The 16806-nt window shown below is 47.9% G+C and overlaps 1 protein-coding gene across 1 annotated transcript in view; it reads left to right on the top strand.

The window, feature by feature from the left end:
- The window catches only part of PRR5L (proline rich 5 like), a 51305-nt gene extending 48321 nt beyond the window's left edge, over positions 1-2984 (top strand). Inside the window, exon 8 of the mRNA XM_021685380.1 lies at positions 1913-2984. Within this exon, the coding sequence (XP_021541055.1) occupies positions 1913-2307 (395 nt within the window). The 3' untranslated portion in view covers positions 2308-2984. The remainder of the gene's footprint in view (positions 1-1912) is intronic.
- The last annotated feature ends 13822 nt before the right edge of the window (positions 2985-16806 follow it).

The following is a 16806-nucleotide window of genomic DNA, read 5'->3' as shown; positions in this document are numbered from 1 at the left end:
ATCCTCTCGTCATTGGATGTGCATCTGTGCATATATGTGGACCTATAAAACTGTCAAGTGACAGGAACCCCTGAGAGCCTTGCAGATGGACATGGCAGGTCTCACTGCAATGCCCATCTAGGAGCATGAGCTCTGGAAGTGATGACGGAGTGTGTCCGGGCCCTCCAGACTCACAGGAAGAGCCGAGAGTAAACTAAAGCAGAGTGGGCCATGTGTCCCCAAGGACAGTCTCTGAGCCGCATGGTTTGCTTTCCCTTTAGAAACTAGGTCTTCCCCTGGGATCCTGTCCATGTGCAGGAACACCACCCCTGTCATGCTTCTCCCCTCCTGCCCAATGCCTCCCCCTGCTGAGAAAGGGATGGGTTTCTTTTGGGGTCTTCAGGGCCTCAGGGACGTGGGAGGTGTGGAAAGCGGGGCCAGATGAGATGCGGTAGGCGGCTGGCCGGCTGGGAGAGGTATGCACTGGTAGAAAGAGGGACGTGTAACAGAACCCACTTGGTCCTCGGCCCTCCATTCTCGCTGGGGTCCTCCAGCCAGCTCATGATACAGATGCAGTGTCGATGTGGGGGAAGAGGTGTGGTGCCTCTTAAGGAGCAGGGGGAGGTAACCGGACCGAGACCGAGGGGATGTAGGCTTGTCGTGGCCCTGGCTTTCCTTACTTCTGGCCCCTCAGGCTCCAACCCTGCATAGCTCCTGCCAGGTGCATCTTTCTGGAGCACAACTCCCAACCTGCTCCGTCCCCCCATGGCTTGTCTGATCACAGAAGGTTCCATCTGGCTTTCAAGGGCCCTCCTGTGATCAAGGGCCCTCCTGCCTGTTTGTGCACGTCTCCACTGTTTCATGTCTTCCATGTTCCAGCCAGGCTGTGGCCGGATGGCGCACCTGGCTCAGCACCAGAAATGCTGTGTGTGTCCAGCATCTGGAATGATGCTGTCCCTCCCCCAGCTCCAGTATACGTCCTCCCTGACACATGGATCCGCTTCTTCCTGCCTCGAAACCCCTTGTCCTTCCCTGGAGATACTCAGCTTATTCTAGTTCTGTGTGCTTCGTGTGGGGGTGTCTAGGAAGAGCAGGGTCTGCAGTGGGACCTCACTTCACTCCCAGCTGCACTGTGGCCTAGCTGTGTGCACGTAGGTCAACTATCACCGCTCTGATACTCCGTTTTCTCATCTGTAAAGTGGGAGCTAATAGCATATCATGACTTAAGGTCAGTTTTTAGGAGGAGTCAAAAGATGATTGCATGTCAAGGCTTAGCGTAGTTTCTGGAATGTGCGGAGTGCTCAGGCAGCAGTGGTTTTCCAATAATTTGTGGCCAGGCCTCGTCTTCGGGGTCTGCCTCCACGGGGCCATCTGCGGAGTCTCGCCCATCCCTTGATGGTGCCAAAGGCTGCTGGAATCGCATATGACTTGAACAGAACGCAGGTCACAGCCCCTTGATCTGGTGGGAGGGGCACTGTGGTCCCGGTCAGGATGATTTGGAGGATGTCCCACGGCCCTCGCTTTGACAGCTGAGGTCCCCTGAGCTGGACTTAGGCTTGAGGGGCTAAGTCATCTGCTGTCACCGGGGAGGCCCCTACTTCCTGCTGAACAGAGCCAGAGCGTGTCTTCTAGAAGCTGGTCCAGCCAGTGCCCAGGCCTTTAGCGGAGACTGGTTGAAAGGAAATGTAGGGCGAATGCAGTGAAGCTCAGGCGGCAGCTGGGAAAGAGAACCTGACGCGCCCTGGGAAGCCCTCTGGGGCACCCCCGCTCTGTCCCCTCATTCCACGCTTCAGGTTCCTCCCCTGCCTTTCGGCACGTCTGTACCTCAAGCTGTTCCTGGACATGGAGCCACCACGTCCCTGTTGCCCCAAACACAGGAGCAGGTTTTGCCCCCCCTCCCCAGTGACAGTCTCTGCTGGTTTTTCTCTTGCAGCCAGACGCCACTCCAGGGTCCGGCCCAAGGTCGCGGTCCTGAGCTACGCCTGCCCGACCCCCGCCCTCAGCCGGCCCCTGAATGAGACGGCTCTGACCCCCCTGGCGGAGCAGGAGGGGGAGGCCTACCTGGAGAAGTGCGGCGGCGTCCGGCGGCACACGGTGGCCAACGCCCACTCGGACATCCAGCTGCTGGCGATGGCCACCATGATGCACTCGGGCCTGGGTGAGGAGCCTGGCGGGGAGGACAAGGGCCTGCTCCTGCCGCCCAGCTTCTCGCCACCGCACCGGCAGTGCTCCAGCGAGCCCAACATCACCGACAGCCCCGATGCCCTGCAGCAGGGGGCCGCGGGCAGCCAGGGGGACTCCGAGCTGAACTGTGCTTCCCTCGGCTGAAGGCCCACCCCCAGGACCTCCCAGCCCCGGCCTGACCACCGGCGTGAGCAGGCTCCATGCGCCGGGGCAGGGGCGGGCGGGGCGGAGCTCCCCAAGGGGCTCCTCCTGGAGGCCTAGTCCAAGTGTCCTGGTTGTGAACCTCTCCGTTTTCGTGACTGTGACCCCCCTCTTGGCAGCCACACAGACCCGACTGCCTGATGCTCACTTTCTGCTTGCCTGACTCCGGATCCTTCTCTGCGGGCCCTGCCCCCAGATTAGTGCTGTCGACGCTCCCGACCATATCGCCCAGGGCCGCTGGCTTGAGGATAGCGGGAGGTCGGCTGAGCCACACACAAAGCCCACAGGGATGCATTGGCCTCTGGAGATCCCCTGTAGGTTCTTGTGATGCGGGGCTGCCAGGAGAAGAGAGGTGGTAGAGCGGTACCTCTCCTCCCCTGTTCTGGGTGGAGCGAAAGCAGGCAGCGGCCCCTGCCAAGCACGACGCTGGGAGCGTGCCTTCCTGTTTTACTTTCAGAATTCCTGGAAAAGAGTTGTCCCTCTGGTGGGTGAGGGTCATTCTGCTCGGTATCCAGATCCTACATGCCGCCTTTGACTTTTGGCCCCGGGGGGGCCACCCGGCTGGAGAAACGTCCTCTTTGATGAAGCCTCGGCACTCTCCTCTCTGGCCTCCTTCCAAGCTCAAGGAACTAACCTCCCTGGTGGAGTAGCTGGTGCCTTTGTTCCGCTCTCATTTCAGAAAGTGACCATTTTCCTGTTATGGGTGCGGGGCCAGTGGATGCCAACCAAGTAGTCTGTTCCTGGATTTGACTTGAATTTTTTTAATGTGCATCGTTTCAAAAAAAAGAAATTGTTTGCAAATATTTGCACGTAGGTTCTTGCATTGCTCATTTCCAAGGGCGTGTGTCTTCAAACTAGAAAATAACCCCCCCCCCCACTTAGGAAAAGAGCCTGGAAGTGGTTCAGGGTGCAGGTGAGCCGTGGTGGGCAGGGCTCATGAGCTGCAGAGTGCTGGAAGCAGCTGGACTTAAATCCAAAATGGCCTGTGTTTGTGAGCATCACGGTCCATAGCACTGAGTTAGGGAGGCTCCGTTTGCCTCAAGAGCAGAGGGTCATAGCAAATGCAATGTCTCAGTGCTTTATAGTAGGGGAAGGTGGGGGGAGATGTGGGCAGGACCTTTTGGAGAGAGGTTCGTTCCCTGTGATTAAAGAAGTGCCTGGAATTTCTAACATCTGAGCTCTCAAAATGCTGTTTGGGGCAGCAGGCTTTGGTACTGTGCTGAATCCTTAACACTGCTCCCTCTGGGTCTGGGCTTTTTATCCACCTAGAAGCCCTCTTCTCTTTGTATTTGCCTGTTGGCCCCACCAATAACAGCTCCAGAAAAAAGAGAAGGCTTTCCCGAGTCCTTCTGGTACCTTCTAGGTGTCCTGTTAGTCTTTGGAAACTGTTAATGAGACATGAGCCAGCGTGGCTTCCAATATGGCAGGAGGTGGCTGGGAGAGGACGAGGACAGTGTGAGCTGCCAGCAGGGAAGGCGGCCTTCTAAGCATATCTAAGCCTTGACGGCACATCCCTTCCGGGTGAAGAGCTGGAATATGACCAGAGTCATGCTTTGGATGGCTTGTACTTTTGGAAAGTTAGTTTAAAACGTTGTCTCATTTTTATTCTTCTAAGAGAACGTGGAAAGAAATGTCCAAAGGAGACCTTCTGAGAATTTCAAACAAAAAATAAGGTCTGTGTATGTGTTGGATGAAGTCCACAAATTGACTAACGTGCATTAGCAATAGAACATCAGTAAGTAACAACATGATGATTTATTTGACTGCTGGTGTCTGTGCTTACTGGCACTCGGGACTAGTATTTATCGATCCAGGCGAAGTCATTAATCATGCTTGGGTATGCTTCTTTAGTTTCCAACGTTAATGATACACACGCTTGTAAATGCCTTGTCCTTATACTAAATGCCCCTGATGAGGCCAGCAACCATCGGTTAAACACGTGAGCGCTCAGGCTGAGAACGGGAGTGTCAGTGTACTTAATTGCTGACTGTGAGCCAGTTTACAACTTCACCTTTGATGTCTGTGCCTGATCCTGTGCCGTGGATATTTCAGACTGTACAGAGACACTTTTGTTGATGTTGATGGGCATTTTAGCCATCAGACCTGTCGCGAGAGCGACGGCGGTGGTGCTGGCAAGCACTTTTTCGCCCCTTTATGAGACGAAGCTAGGATCGTCTGGTGGCTGCGTTTTAATGACAGGAAGCTATCACGACTCCAAGCTCTGGGTGAGCTCACAAACCAAAAACCTTTCATGTTGTCTGTTTCCAAAATAGATTCAATAAACATCATTTTGTACACGTCATCCTGTCCCCGTGCTGTGTGGCTTGACTGGATCTGCAAGCGCCGCAGTCCCCAGGCTCTTTATGCATCCTGTCCTCACGCTCTCTGCTGGCCTTCCCTGCCTCCACGTCCCTTTTCCTGTTGCCTCTGCTCCAGGATTCGGCAGCAGCCTTACCTTGGCCGGTGTCCCCCGGGTTTTGTTTGCCATCCTCAGCTGGACTGGCAGGTCATTTCCTGGACAAGCAGCCTGTCTGCAGAGCTTGAAAAACACCGAACACAGTCTGGGAAGGCCAGTCCTCTTCTAAAGCCAGCTTGGGCTCTTCCCAAGCGTTTGAGCCAGACGGGACACTTACCGTGGCTCCTCATGGACTCTCTCTTCATATACTCCCCTCCGATTCTGTTTGGCAGATGGAAACTTTAATCTATAATCTGCTACTCTCTGCATAGGTTTTCCTAGGACCACTGGAGCAGAGTTGACCTGAGATTGAAGGCTTATTAGTAAGAGCATTCAACGCGGTGTGACCCAAGCTGATTGGGAATCCTGGGGGATGCAAAGCGGGGCATGTCCATTCGTTTTGAGCCTTCTGAGGCCATAAGGTGGGAGAGAGCTGTGCTTCGGCGGATTTCACCTCATCGGTGCACTGTCACATCGACTCCTACATCTGCTCAGCTACTCACCGAGTATGTGTGGAGCTGCCATCGCGTTGCAGGCCCTTCTAGTGCTGGGGATGCAGCAACGGACAGCAAGGCAAGGGGCCTGCCTGCTCTCCTGGAGACCATCCAACGGGGGAAGGCTGGTGATCAGGTCAACAGATACATTTCAAATAATGACCAACACTGGGAGACATCAAATGACAAAATGCAGTGGCTGGGGGAGAGGAGAGGGCGGCCCTGGGTCGGGTGGCTAGAGAAGTTCTCTCTGCAGTTGACTCGAGCCAGCCTTACGATCGGCTTCTGTTGCCTGTCCCTGCCATCCCAAGTGAGCACAGATGGTAATGGCATTGAGTGGTTTAAAACCACACACATTCATTATCACAGTTCTGTAGGCTGCAGGGTGACGTGGGTCTCATGGGGCTAAGATCAAGGTGTCGGCAGGGCTGTGCCCCTGGCCGGAGGCTTGGGGAGAATGCATTCCCTCCCCTTTGCCAGCTTCTGGAGGCCACCTGTATGCTGGGCTTCTGGGCCACCTCCTCCAGCGTCAAAGCCAGCAACGGTGGGGGGAGCCCCTCTCAAATCAAGTGCATCGGAGCAGCCTACATTCTGTCTCCCCCTCCCATGTTTAAGGCCCTGTGATTCCATCGGGCCCACCCAGACAGCACAGCATGATCTCCATCTGGACTGCTAGCATCTCTCCTGGAAGGAGAAAAGCCACCATAGGGGGTGCCCAGGGCCCTGCGGAGATGAAACTGCAGTGGGCAGGCGGGTGCTGGTCTTGGTGTCCAGGGGCCTTCAAGCCAGACCTCCACCCACCCTGGCCCAGACTCCCACACTCACTAGGATTCTGGAGTCTCTTGCTCAGATCTTTCTCCGATTTCTAATCTCATGCTCGTCAGGCCCGCATCCTCCCGTCTGGACTTCTGCCACTGGGTACTCCCTGTGTTTGCCTCCAGATTCCATCTCTCCCCATGGGCGGCCCCAGCGGATCTTTCTAAAACCTAGTTAAAACTTCTCCAAGCTTTCCAAAAACATCCACACACCTGAACGTGACTTCAAGGTCCTTTCCAAGCTGACCCCAACTGCCTTTCTGGCCTCCTTTGCTGCTCTGTGACTCCCTGTGAACAGGTGTCAGGCTCACTGGATGGTTCGGTGTCCTGGAAGCTGCCCCCTCTTCCTGCGGGCCCTGCCGACCTCTTCTCCAGGTAGGAGATGTTTCTGCCTCCACACGTGTGCAGGTGCTATCCCAGGAAGGCAACAGTATGTGGGATTTGTGTTTGCCTGCCTAGGGCTTAGCAGTGCAGAGGAAGTGCTAAGTCAGGTGCATTGGACGAATTAATGGGACGGTGGTAATTCTGACTGCTACTCCTTCCCTCCCACCTATTTGTACAAAAGACCTCCACCCCCTTTGCTTTCTCCGCAGGCAGAGGCCTTCCCCATGCTGCTCTCTAACCGTGTTCCAGCTGAGGCTACGTGGCCCAGTGACCTGGGAACACGGATGGGGGCCAGGTCTCAGCCGTTCCCTGCAGCAGCGCCCCCTTCCTGCTCCAGCCCGAGGCTGCCAGTCCCTGGGAAGCGCTAACTTGTGCACAGGGCTGGTGCTTTGCTCCCGAGCCGGCTGCTTCCTTCCTGGCCTGATTCCTTCAGGGCCCGGGACATGTGCCTGTTGTTGGCACGAGGCCAGGTCTTTGAAGAAGTTCTCCTGCCAAGAAGTAAGCGGGAGTATTCCTGGCCAGTGTGCTCAGGCAAGAACCTCCTGGCCCTAACCCAGGAAAGATCCAGCAAAAGGGAGCTTCAAACTCTGCCCTGGTGTGCCAAGCACTACACGGACCCTCACAACAACTGTGCAAGGCAGGTATCGCTCCCATTTTGCAGATGGGGAAACTGAGGCTTGGGTTCTTTTACCCCATGTCCAGCGACCATCCTTCCTCTCTTCCATGAGGTGTCCTGGCTTGGTAGAGGATGAGGAAGCAGAACAACTAAGCCAGGGGCATATCCTCTTCAGCTTGCTACATGGTGAGATGGTTTCAGGGTTTCCAGAGAGTGGAGAAGCAAAGCTGCCTATCTTGCTCTTCTCCAGCCACTTCTAAAAAAACCTCATGAGGGGAGGGAGTGAGGGTGTGGAGAGTCTGCTGTCCTGAATGGCTGATTTCCTATGCAGAAAAGATTTCAGTGGGTCTTTTTCTTGAAAAATTCATTAAGTTTAAATTTGGATTTAAAAATAGTATTTTAATAAGTTTAATTAGTATTCATTTAATAAATAATTCTGTTAATAATGTCTTTAGAATCAATATTCAATTTAAGATACAAATTTAAAAGATTTTCTTTGGCTTTTAAGTTCAACTCACAAATTTTATTATTCTATTTATAAGTCTAGCAGATTCTAGCATTAATTTTGGAGAATTCTTTAAATAACGCTTGGTCCTATTTACAAGCTTAGCTCAGCACTTCAAACACTTTTAAATACATTTATAAATTTAATATTTCTTTTTTAAGTACTTCAGTTTTTCTGACAGCATATAAAATCTTCCCCTTCTAACTTCTTATAGAAACTAATAAATTAAGCTTATAAATAAGGGAAACTTTAAATGTTTTCACACTCTACTTAAGCTTAGATGACACCATAAAAAAATCACAAGTCTTAATTAATTACTCAATTATACATTTTAAAATGGATTATAAAACTGTCACCGATCAGGGCCTTATTCTCTTAAATACGACATGTGTCTAAAATACCAACTATGCATAGATTCCTTCCTTACATAAAAGTCTTAGTGCTCTAGTTTGTTTCTTTTAAATCTTCCCACACTTGAGTCTAAACTTCCTGGCGTGCTGCACATTGTGAAGCTGTTGTCTCTCAGCTTCAGGCCTTTTCCGCATTTTGGGATGCTGGGGCTGGAAGTCTAAAACCAGTTGTGCTGGGGCTGGAAGTCCGAAACCCCAGTTCCGCTTTGTGGGGCTCTGCCTGTAGGAGGCACTGGAGGGCGGCTGGGAGGCTGCGGTGGGGTGGGGGTAGTGAGAAGAGACCGCTCATCCCTGTTTCCTGCCTTTGTCAACATCCTGGGGCAGGACAGGTGGGCCCAGTGGCAGCACCTGGGATCAGTTTGCAGCTTTTCCTCCCACAGGCAGCCTCAGGACATCTCCCCTCAGAGCCAGGAGTACCAGCCGGCCTGGGCCCTCCTCCAAGCCCTTTCGAAGTCAACCATCCCCAACTGGGGCTTTTGTTTCCCTCCTTCTAAGGGTGGTACCTGCTTCCTGCACTTTCCACTTCTGAGATTCCTCCATGTCTCCTCTTTGCCAGCTGACTTGTCCAATACCTGATTAACAATTCTGTATGTTAAATTCTCTGTTCCATTGGTAGATGCGGCTTTTGCCCCCTGACTAGACCCTGGCTGATAAACCACTCACTAAAGAAGGCACGGACCCTCTCCGTTCACCCAGGTTACTAACGACCAGAAATTTCCTTTGGGTATGCGACCCAGAGCTGTAGACATGCACAGCGATTCTTCTCACCCTGACCTAAGGACACCAAAACATCTTTTCAAGTAATTTTGGCGGACTGTTCCTCACATTCCTGAGTTTACTGGTGAAGCATATTTGACTCTTGTCAGAATCCCCAGAGACACTGGATGCTGTTTATGATTGCTTACTCATTAACTTCATAACCTAAGAGACGTGACCTTGTAGGCAATTGTCTTATCTAATTGCCTTGTTCTTCAGTCTCCCTTCAGAAGTATGCCCCTCTCACCAAGTCACACATTAAGTTGGTTCTTATTTTCCATGGTCTTTTGGCCTAGGTCTGGGCCTCTGAGAAGAATCCGAAGCACTATAAATAGAGGCTTCTAAATTCTTGCAGGTTCTCGGGGCCACATAACTTTTAACAAATGCCTAAACTTCAGTCTGATATCGATTAAATATCTCAGCTTTGTCTGGGCGCCAACTTTCTTTTTTTAAAGATTTATTTTTTGGAGAGAGAAAGCACGAGCGGGGGTGGGGGAGGATCAGAGGGAGAGGGACAAGCAGACTCCACACTAAGTGCAACACGGGGCTCGATCCCACAACCCTGAGGTCATGACCTGAGCTGAAACCAAGAGCTGGACACTTAATGGACTGAGCCACCAAAGCGCCCCTGGGGGCCAACTTATAAGGTCATTCCTCTCCCTGTTGACTGAACTAGGATCAAGTCAGTCGCCTGCCAACAGAAACTTTTGATGCCCACTCTAAGGCAGTTTTGAGAAGGGCTCAATAAATGGAAGTAGTGTAACACTTCTGCTTCTAGCCAGAGGGGAATGGCTTGTATCAGATTAATCTTCCTGCCAAGATAATGATAAAAGCTGGACACAATATATAGGGCAACTGTTTGAAGGAGCTGGAGAGCACTCAGCACAAGTCTGAATGGCTGTGATCCCTAAGAGAGGTGAAATGTACAGTCATCTTGGTTTTTCCCGAAGGCATTTTCCCAAATCACGGGTGGGGTGGGGGTGGGAGGAGTGGATGAGAGCAGAAAGCTGCCATCTTACTGGGCTGAGATCAGAGGTGAAGGCTGCTGGAGTAGCTGGAACTCAAAGGGAGGATGATGGAGAGGACCGCATGAGAAATCTGCATACGTGTTTCCCTCCAGTTGTTGGCTGACTCCTAAGCTGAGCACAGCAGAGAACAACAGCTGGGGAGCCAAAGAGCTAAATAGATCATGCCGAGGAGCCAGAGGTTTGAGTCCTGCAGAGGCGGGGAGAAGCTTTGGCAAACCTCCTGGGCTTTTGGTTGAGACCCCACAAAGGCCAACCCAGTAGCAAGATGGTAGACAAGCACAACGATAGCAGTCATTATGTTAAATGTAAATGGGCTAAACACTCCAACAAAAAGACCAAGACAGTCACATCAGGTGAAGAAATAACAATATGCTGTTTATAAGAGATACAACTTTAAATATTGGGACACAGATTGAAAATTAAAAGTATAAACATATACTGTGTAAATACTAGCAAAAGAAATTTGGCGCTGCTAATTTAGAGCCATCATATTTCATAATGATAAAAGGTCTATTCAAAAGGAAGATAGAAATTATAATACTTAAATTATCACTTAGTGGTCATCAACTATATGTCAAGCACCACCCTGAGGATTTCATTCATTGTGTTGTGTAATCATCTGAGCGCTTTTTTGAAGTCAATTGTATCATCCCCCTTAGACGAGGAAATTGAAGCTCAGAGAGACTGAACAATTTGCCTGAGGTCACACAACTAAGAAAATGATAGAGAAGATTCAAACCTAGTTCTGTCTGACCTCTTGCCAATGAGCTTTAATCACAGTTTTGCTGCCTGTGGTGTGCTTTCTTAAACCAGTTGGAGAGGGCCCCTGAGGGCACAATAGTATGTTTTAGCCCAAAGGGAGGACATTCTGTGGGTACTGCTGGGACTCTGGACTGGAAACCCTTCAAGAGCTAAGACCCTAAGATTGTCTGTCTCTCACACATTCACATTTCTGTGTAAATGCTCTGCTCTTCTATATACCTGATCCCCAAGAGGTACAGAGACCTTCCTATTAATGGACTACTGCAGCCCGATTCTTTGAATTTTTTGGTCTAAATTCTCAAGAATATGGTCAAGTTCAGGAATCATGAAACCACTCCTGATTCAATCAGCCGGCTTGCTGCTAAGGAGTGCCATCTTACCTGGTTTCAGATTTAGCTCTGCTAAGTTCTTCCATTGGAACTGAAGGGGATGGCTCAGCAGTTCTAGAAGAGACTCACCCACTCCAGACTGAATCCATGCATATGTGGGTGGGTGGGAACCAGAACAGAAAACCCCCAGAGAAGCCTTCCCAAGCCACCGCTAGCTCTGGTCTTCACCTAAAACACAAGCTGTCTGGAGGCGGAGGACAGGCAGCAGGCTCAGCAGAAGAGGTGGGGAAGCCCCAGGAGAGAGCGGGGAACAGATAGGCTCGTCAGGGTGGCAAGGGAAGCTGGAGGAAAGCATGAAATGAAGTGTTCTCTGAAGTGGGCAGTCTGGGCGGGAGCCCTCTCTGCCCATGAGCTACCAGGGGGACACTTTCTCTCAGGGACAATGGTCATCAACTGCCACTCCTCTTACTACCTGGGCAGGCACCACTGGAAAAGCCTACAGACTGAAGTTTGGGGCATAATGTGCAGTGCTCATGGACAGCCAAGAGGACGCAGGGGCCCTGTGTGTCTTAGCTTCTGGAACTCCAAGGATAATTCTGTAGCAAGTAACTACACTAACCACATTCAATACTTATTCAGGGTCTGCTATGGCCAGGTGCTGGTGTAGTCTTTGCTCTCTCTCTATCATCTCATTGAACCCTTATAACAACCCAGTGAGGTAGATGCCATTATTATTCACATTTTACACATAAAGAAGCTGAAGCACAGAGAGGGTAAATAACTTGCCCCGAGGCCACAGAACTAAGTGGCAACACCAGAATGCGAACTCACATAGTCCAGCTCCAGAGGCCTTGCTTTTAACCACTGTGGTAAACTCTTCCCCTACCCTTGGAAAATGTAATCTAAATTACCAAGCAGAATTACAGTCACTGGGAAAAGCAGGAGCTTGCTGGGCGGCCCCTTGGAGCCCCTGGTTTCCCATAGAGAAGTAGTTCTACTTGAGGGAAATGCCCTCTGTGAGGCTCCCCCCAGTGAGGCTAGGTCCCCAAAACCTGCCGCCTGAGAGCCTGTGAGCGCGTGGTAGGGGGCCAACTCCACTGAGAACCCAGAGGCCGCTAGTGATTAAACCTCTTTCTCCTCTGTCACCCCTGTCACTGTGGACAGTCAGACCTTTGTCCATGCCCAGCAAAACTAGCTGGGTGACTTTTCACAAGTTATTTAACCTCTTCTTCTGTGAAATGCAGCTAATTTTGCCTGCCTTGCAGGATTAGAGAGAAAAAAAAACTATACACACACACACACACCCACACCCATATATACACACATACTTACACACATATATGTAAGCATACATATGGCATAGAAAAGGTTTAAGCTGTTTCTGGGTTAGGTAAAATCATGACTGTTCTTGGTAGCATTATGTGTAATAACCAAAAACTAGAAACAACCTAAACATCTATTGACGAATGCAGTAGACAAAACCAGGTATATCCACACAGTGAAGTTCTATCTGGCAATAAACAAGGAACATATTATAGACACATGGTACATCACGGACAGACTTCAAAAATGTTATGCTAAATGAAAGAAGCCACCACAATTTCTGTGATTCCATATATACAAATGAAATGTCCAGAAAAAGCAAATTTATAGAGAGAGAATGTAGATTAGTGGTTGCTTCAGGGGTGGGGTAGGAATGGGGATTGACTGTAGATGGGTGTCAGGGATCTTACTGCAAGGATGAGAATTACCTAAAACTGATTAATGATGATGTTCCATCACTTCGTAAAGTTACTAAAAGGAACTTAACCTGTACATCTGAAATTGCAGTTTTTTCTTTTTTCTTGTGGCAAAATATACATAAAATTTGCCATTCTAATCATTTTTAGGTGTACAGTTCGGTGGCATTAAGTACATTCCCATTGTTGTGCAAACCATCGCTACCATTCATCCCCAGAATGTTTTCATATTCCCAAACTGAAACTCCGTCCCCAGCAAGCAGAGGCTCCCCTCCCCCGCTCCCCACGGCCCCTGCAGCAGCCATTTTACTTTCGCCCTCTTCGAATGGGACTATTCTAGGTACTTCGGGTGAGTGCAATCATACAATATTCGTCCTTTCGTGACTGAATCATTTTGCTTAGAATGATGTCTTCAGGGTTCATCTATGTTGTAGCATGTGTCAAAATTTCCTTCCCCTTTTTTTTTTTTTAAAGATTTTATTTATTCATTTGCAAGAGAGACAGAGAGAGAACAAGCAGGGGGAGAGGCAGAGGGAGAGGGAGAAGCAGACTCCCTGCTGAGCAGGGAGCCCGATGCGGGACTCCATCCCAGGACCCTGGGATTATGACCTGAGCCAAAGGCAGACGTTTAACCATCTGAGCCACCCAGGCGCCCCAAATTTCCTTCCTTTTTGAGGCTGAATAATATTCCTCTGTATATAGACCACATTTTGTTTATCCAGTCATCCAGTGAAGAACATTTGGGTTTTTTCCACCTTTTGCTTAGTGTGAATAAGACTGCTATGAATATCAGTGTATAACTATCTTGAAATGGGTGGATGTTATGATATGTGGAACATATCTCAATAAAGTCATTTTAAAATAAACTTAGCCAATACATGGTAGATGCTGTTATTATCAATAACTCATAGAATGGCAAATTTGATCAGTAAAGTGAGTTTTAAGAGAATAATAAAAAAAGGAAAAATACAAAAAAAGTACAAAGAAGAGAGATCTGTCATCTCACAGAAAACCACTGAAAGATTACTTCACAAAAACGACTACATTTTAATTTTACCTGAAATTCATAGAAGGAACTGAAATGAAGACACTGCTGAACTTCAGATGTTTATTCCCAACACTGATATACTCATTCCTAAGCTATCCCTCTGAAGGCAAAAGAAGTTATGAAAAAATATGGAGGTTGAGTTGGGACACACAGTATTTCTATTTCAGTTCATGTTTCATGAAGCTCAAAGTTTAATCCCTGAGGTGCACAATTGTTTCATAAAAATTAGAGGATATTTCTGATGTTTAAACAAAGTGCCTGAATTTTTAGATTAAACACAAAAGAACAAAGCTGAAAACCTTAGCAGCCTATTCAGTTAAACTTCTAAGAGAAATTATTAGGGAATGACGAGTTTGTAAGTCAGATAACTAGAAAGAGGACAAAACACTTACTTGCAAAAGGAAGAGGAAGTGATTATGGCTAGTGTCTGAAATAAATCCAAGGACGTTATACGTGACTTCTGACAGTTTTCTCCTCCCTCTGAATCAAGTAGTTCTTGTGTTGGAATATATGCTCTAGTCTGAATTGTCTCACCCAGAGGAGCAGGGTCCACACACTTAATGTTCTACTATCTTCGCTCACTGTAGAAAAGAATTATTTAAAACTTGGAAATAAGGCAAAATGTTGGGCTGTATGTCCTTTCAAAGTCCTACTGGGGAATTATTTAATGAAGTCAGCCAAGGATTGTTTAATTTTCTAGCTGAATGTATCTGTGTTTGACTTTGCTATTTATTGTTTGATGATAGCCAGATACTGTGAAGTTATGTGTTAATTTGTATTTTTCTATCTGGTAGGAAAGATAACCCCAAAGGTTATGGTTGTATTAGCCTGGAGGACATTAACTAGCTTCTTATTTAACCCAGCGATCTTGCTCTAAGATTCTTTGTTGTTTGTTTTGAAATGCTTTTCCTATTGGCTTATATAAATTATTTTTCCTCAAATGCTCTTGGAATCAGCTTTACCACCTAATGGTTCTGTCATAAATTTATGAGCTGAACAAAACCTTTGACACATGTCTATTCTATATTTGAATGAGAGCCATGATTTTACCATTTTAACAGTTATACTTTGATATACCTGATAGACCTCAGCTCATAGTCTCGCCTATCTCCTGGGATTACCTACTCTCTTGTTTTGCTGAAGAGTTACCTGGGAGCCTATTTAGAATGCAGATTCCCCAGCCCACTGCTCAGCCATCTAATTCTGGGGCTCTAGCATGGGACCTAATGATATGCATCTTCACAGGCACCCCAGGAGACTCTGAGGCTAGTGATCCTCAGATCAGACCCCTTGAGAAAGCCCCCCAGTGAAGTGGGTGGGGTGATGGTCCTAATGCCATCTTGGTTTGCACTGTTCAGAGTGGCCAGAATAGGCTGGGGTTACACATCTAGGCCTTGGGGTGGGTTGGAGTCCAACAGTCCATTTTCTTAAACTTCAACCTGAAGATGGTAGTTGATCTCAGATGTTCATCTACCCATTGGCTCTATCAGAGTGGGGGCGACCAGGAATCTATATATGTAAGTTGAAATGTCAGTTTCGTATGGTTCAACCGAATAATTCCTCAGGTGTTTCTAATTTGAAGCTAATTTGGCAACCAAGTTGTGAATATGACAATTAGGACACGGAATTTCCAATACTTGGGGAAAGTGCTTTATAGTTTCATCAGACTTAAAGTCAAAAAAAAAAAAAAAGACTCCTCCCAGAACAATGTACAAAGTAAACCTTTTTGCATACAATCTCAGGGGGGATTTATGGACTCAGTCCATGGATTCCAGGTCAATCCTACTTTACAAATTTCTTTTTTGAGTGTGCATCTTTAGGGATGGAGCTTTGCTGCCCCCTACTGCCACATGGTTCTTAAGCTGAGTTTGCTCTACTCCTGACTTGTCTTCCAGTTTGGAGCTTTTTAAGAGCTAGAACAAGCTGTCACCCCACACCAGCTGTCAGAGTAGTCCAGTTCTAGGCAGGAATGGGTATTTTGTGCTTTGATGGAACACTACATTATCTTGTCTGGAGCACAGCCTTCAGGGTTATCAGATTCTGACCCTAAGGAAGCTATTTTTCAGCTCTGTCCTGTAGGTAACTTTGAGAAATGCAAAATAATTCTTGTTTTTAGAAATGCAAATCGTATCCTGTGGGGAGAGGTTCACCTGACATCCCTCCCCTACAGAGGAAGAAGCTATTTTTGCTTCCATTTGGACATTCATTTAAATATTCCTGGCCTGTGTCTGTTCTTTGGATTCTCCTTTGAATGGGTTAAAACATCCACCTGGTTCCCTCATTAAGAATTAAATAAAATCTTTAACTTGTGTTCATTTGATATCTGTATGAGAGTCATAATTTGACTCTCTTTTGAGAAGACCAGAATCATATTAGATATCTCACATTCCTGACTGAGATATAGAAAGGTTGGCCCTTTCCTTGAAAGCTTAGCCTGATGGAGACACTCAGTGTTGCCAATAACTGAGATATCAGGAAGAAACCTGCCTCTCCACTTTCCACCCTCCCTCCTGCCCCTCTGCATTCAAACAGATAGCACCCTACGAGAGAGAGAGAGAGAGAGAGAGAGAGAGAGAGAGAGAGAGAGAGAAAGAATGTGAATTTGGCCTCCAGCCTTCTGGGCTATTTTCAATCCTCGGATCTTGACTCAAGAGACAAGTTGTATTCTGATGAACTCATATGGGTTCTGGGGCTACATTTAAAAAAGAACAGAAAATAGCAGAACGCATCAAGATGTAGTAAAAGCAAGTTTTTCAAACACCTTTTGTTGCAGCTGAGTCAGTGTACATATTATTTATTCATTTATCTCTATCATCTTTCTATATTTATCTATGTATCTATATAATTTACTGTGCGTCACGAACAAAAACAACAACAAAAACTACCACAATAAAAAAAAAAAAAAAACCTTCGCAAAACACTGACTGCACAGGTATAGTCAAATTCAGGTCTGTTAGCCTAGTTGTCTTCAGAAAACCTGCTTGCTTTCTTCTTTCACAGTGGCTCCAGGAGAATATCAGATTAGGTCTGAAATAAATTTCACTTTCAGGCTCCTAACTATTCTAAAGGAAATGACAGGTTAGCTTTAGTTTTCTCAAGCA

Source organism: Neomonachus schauinslandi, chromosome 11, assembly GCF_002201575.2.
Source record: "Neomonachus schauinslandi chromosome 11, ASM220157v2, whole genome shotgun sequence".
NCBI lineage: Eukaryota > Metazoa > Chordata > Mammalia > Carnivora > Phocidae > Neomonachus > Neomonachus schauinslandi.
The sequence above is the reverse complement of the archived record's forward strand: the minus strand, read 5'-3'. Positions and strand labels throughout refer to the sequence as shown.